This window comes from Austrofundulus limnaeus, unplaced genomic scaffold (genome assembly GCF_001266775.1).
Source record: "Austrofundulus limnaeus strain Quisiro unplaced genomic scaffold, Austrofundulus_limnaeus-1.0 Scaffold649, whole genome shotgun sequence".
Classification (NCBI taxonomy): domain Eukaryota; kingdom Metazoa; phylum Chordata; class Actinopteri; order Cyprinodontiformes; family Rivulidae; genus Austrofundulus; species Austrofundulus limnaeus.
Window position 1 is genome coordinate 262,491 of NW_013953051.1, and position 1,535 is coordinate 264,025.

At 43.8% G+C, this 1,535-nt stretch overlaps 1 protein-coding gene across 1 annotated transcript in view; it reads right to left on the reverse strand.

Annotated features, from left to right (window-relative positions):
- Positions 1–6: 6 nt before the first annotated feature.
- Positions 7–1,535, reverse strand: part of nmnat2 (nicotinamide nucleotide adenylyltransferase 2) — a gene marked incomplete at its 5' end in the record, with an annotated part of 7,476 nt that continues 5,947 nt past the window's right edge. The window contains 2 exon segments of the mRNA XM_014027445.1: positions 7–914; positions 991–1,058. Coding sequence (XP_013882899.1) covers positions 812–914; positions 991–1,058 — 171 coding nt within the window.

The following is a 1,535-nucleotide window of genomic DNA, read 5'->3' on the forward strand; positions in this document are numbered from 1 at the left end:
TAAAGGCTAACATGAGAGCTAACCCAGCTAAAGGCTAACATGAGAGCTAACCCAGCTAAAGGCTAACATTGGAGCTAACCCAGCTAAAGGCTAACATTGGAGCTAACCTAGCTAAAGGCTAACATCTGAGCTACCCTGATGTCTAATAAAGTTCTTTATGTTTTCACTCGTTTGTTTTGTAACAAAAACAAAGAGTCTGTTTTCAGACTCGAGGCAGGAAGAGGTTGGATTTTTTACACTTTCTGATCTGAGTTTTAAGTTTTAAAACTTAAATCTGTATTTTCAGAACTTCGGCTGCTAAAAAAAGATTACTTCTAAAAGCATTTCTTGTTTAAAGTCTGCAGACATTTCAGGTCTAAGCTCCAGTTTGAATATCTCGTTTGAACAACAAATGTTCTGAAGAACAGGTTTTGTTTTGGATTTGTTTCTGGAAACGACCCAGACCTCACACTTGATGTTTTGGGAACTTCAGGGTCAGAAATCAGAATCAGAAGAAATAATAAAAATAAGACGGGTTCATCGGGTCTAAACCAAACCTCTGAGGTTTTTCTGCAGACTCTGGTGTAATTTAAAACCTTCCAGCAGGTGAGTTCTGGTTCTGGTTCTGGTTCCCTGTCAGTCCGTGCACACTGAGCATGCTCAGATGTCCGTCATGCATCCCTAATTTATAAACATGAAACTTAAAGAACCTCCTGAAGTTACACGACACATGAAGGAGGGGCAGGATACAGACAAGAAGTTCCAGTTTCCTGTACGGGGAGGGGTCTATTTATATCGCTGACAGTTGCAGAAGCTCCGCCTCCTCCATCCTCTATCCTGAGGCGTTGATGTAGAGCTGACTCTGCAGGATGTAGTCGATGACGGGCTGGCTCAGGTAGTCCACCACGTGACCGTCACCGTGCTGCAGGGCCAGTCTGCGGGGCGGACGGCACAGGTCAGGTTCAGGTGCTTTTATTTTGAAACTACATTCAAAGTGACTTCCTGTCTAACCTGCTCTTCGTGGAGCTGACGATGGACATGGGGTGGTTCGTGGTATCGCTCACCACCAGGATGTTGTCCTAGAACCCAGAACAGAACCGGGTCAGAGGAAGGTTTCTCACAGAGGGACAGGCTGACGGTTTCATCAAGAGAGTGATGATTGGATGAACATCGAGACTCATTAACACCATTCAAGATGGCCGCCACAGCTAGCTGACGTTAGCTAATGCTGATTTTACAGATACGGAGAGAGAGTTTGATGTGGTCGTAGCTGAGAGTCATCCAGCAGACCACAGGTGCATGATGGGAAATATCATCAAACTCTGTTAATAGAATTCTGTTTCTATTTTACATTAAACTGTGTTAAAACACTGGGCCTCATGCAAGAACATGTTCGTATTCTTATCCTAAATTTCTCTTACTTTTGTTCGTACAAAGGGTTCGTACGAACATGTCACGTCATATTCAACAAACTCTTCTATCTTCAGGAAAAGTGTGTAAATGAGCTGCGTAAATCCACCTGTTCTATCCAGCTGCTCGTGCACGTGAGAGGAGAT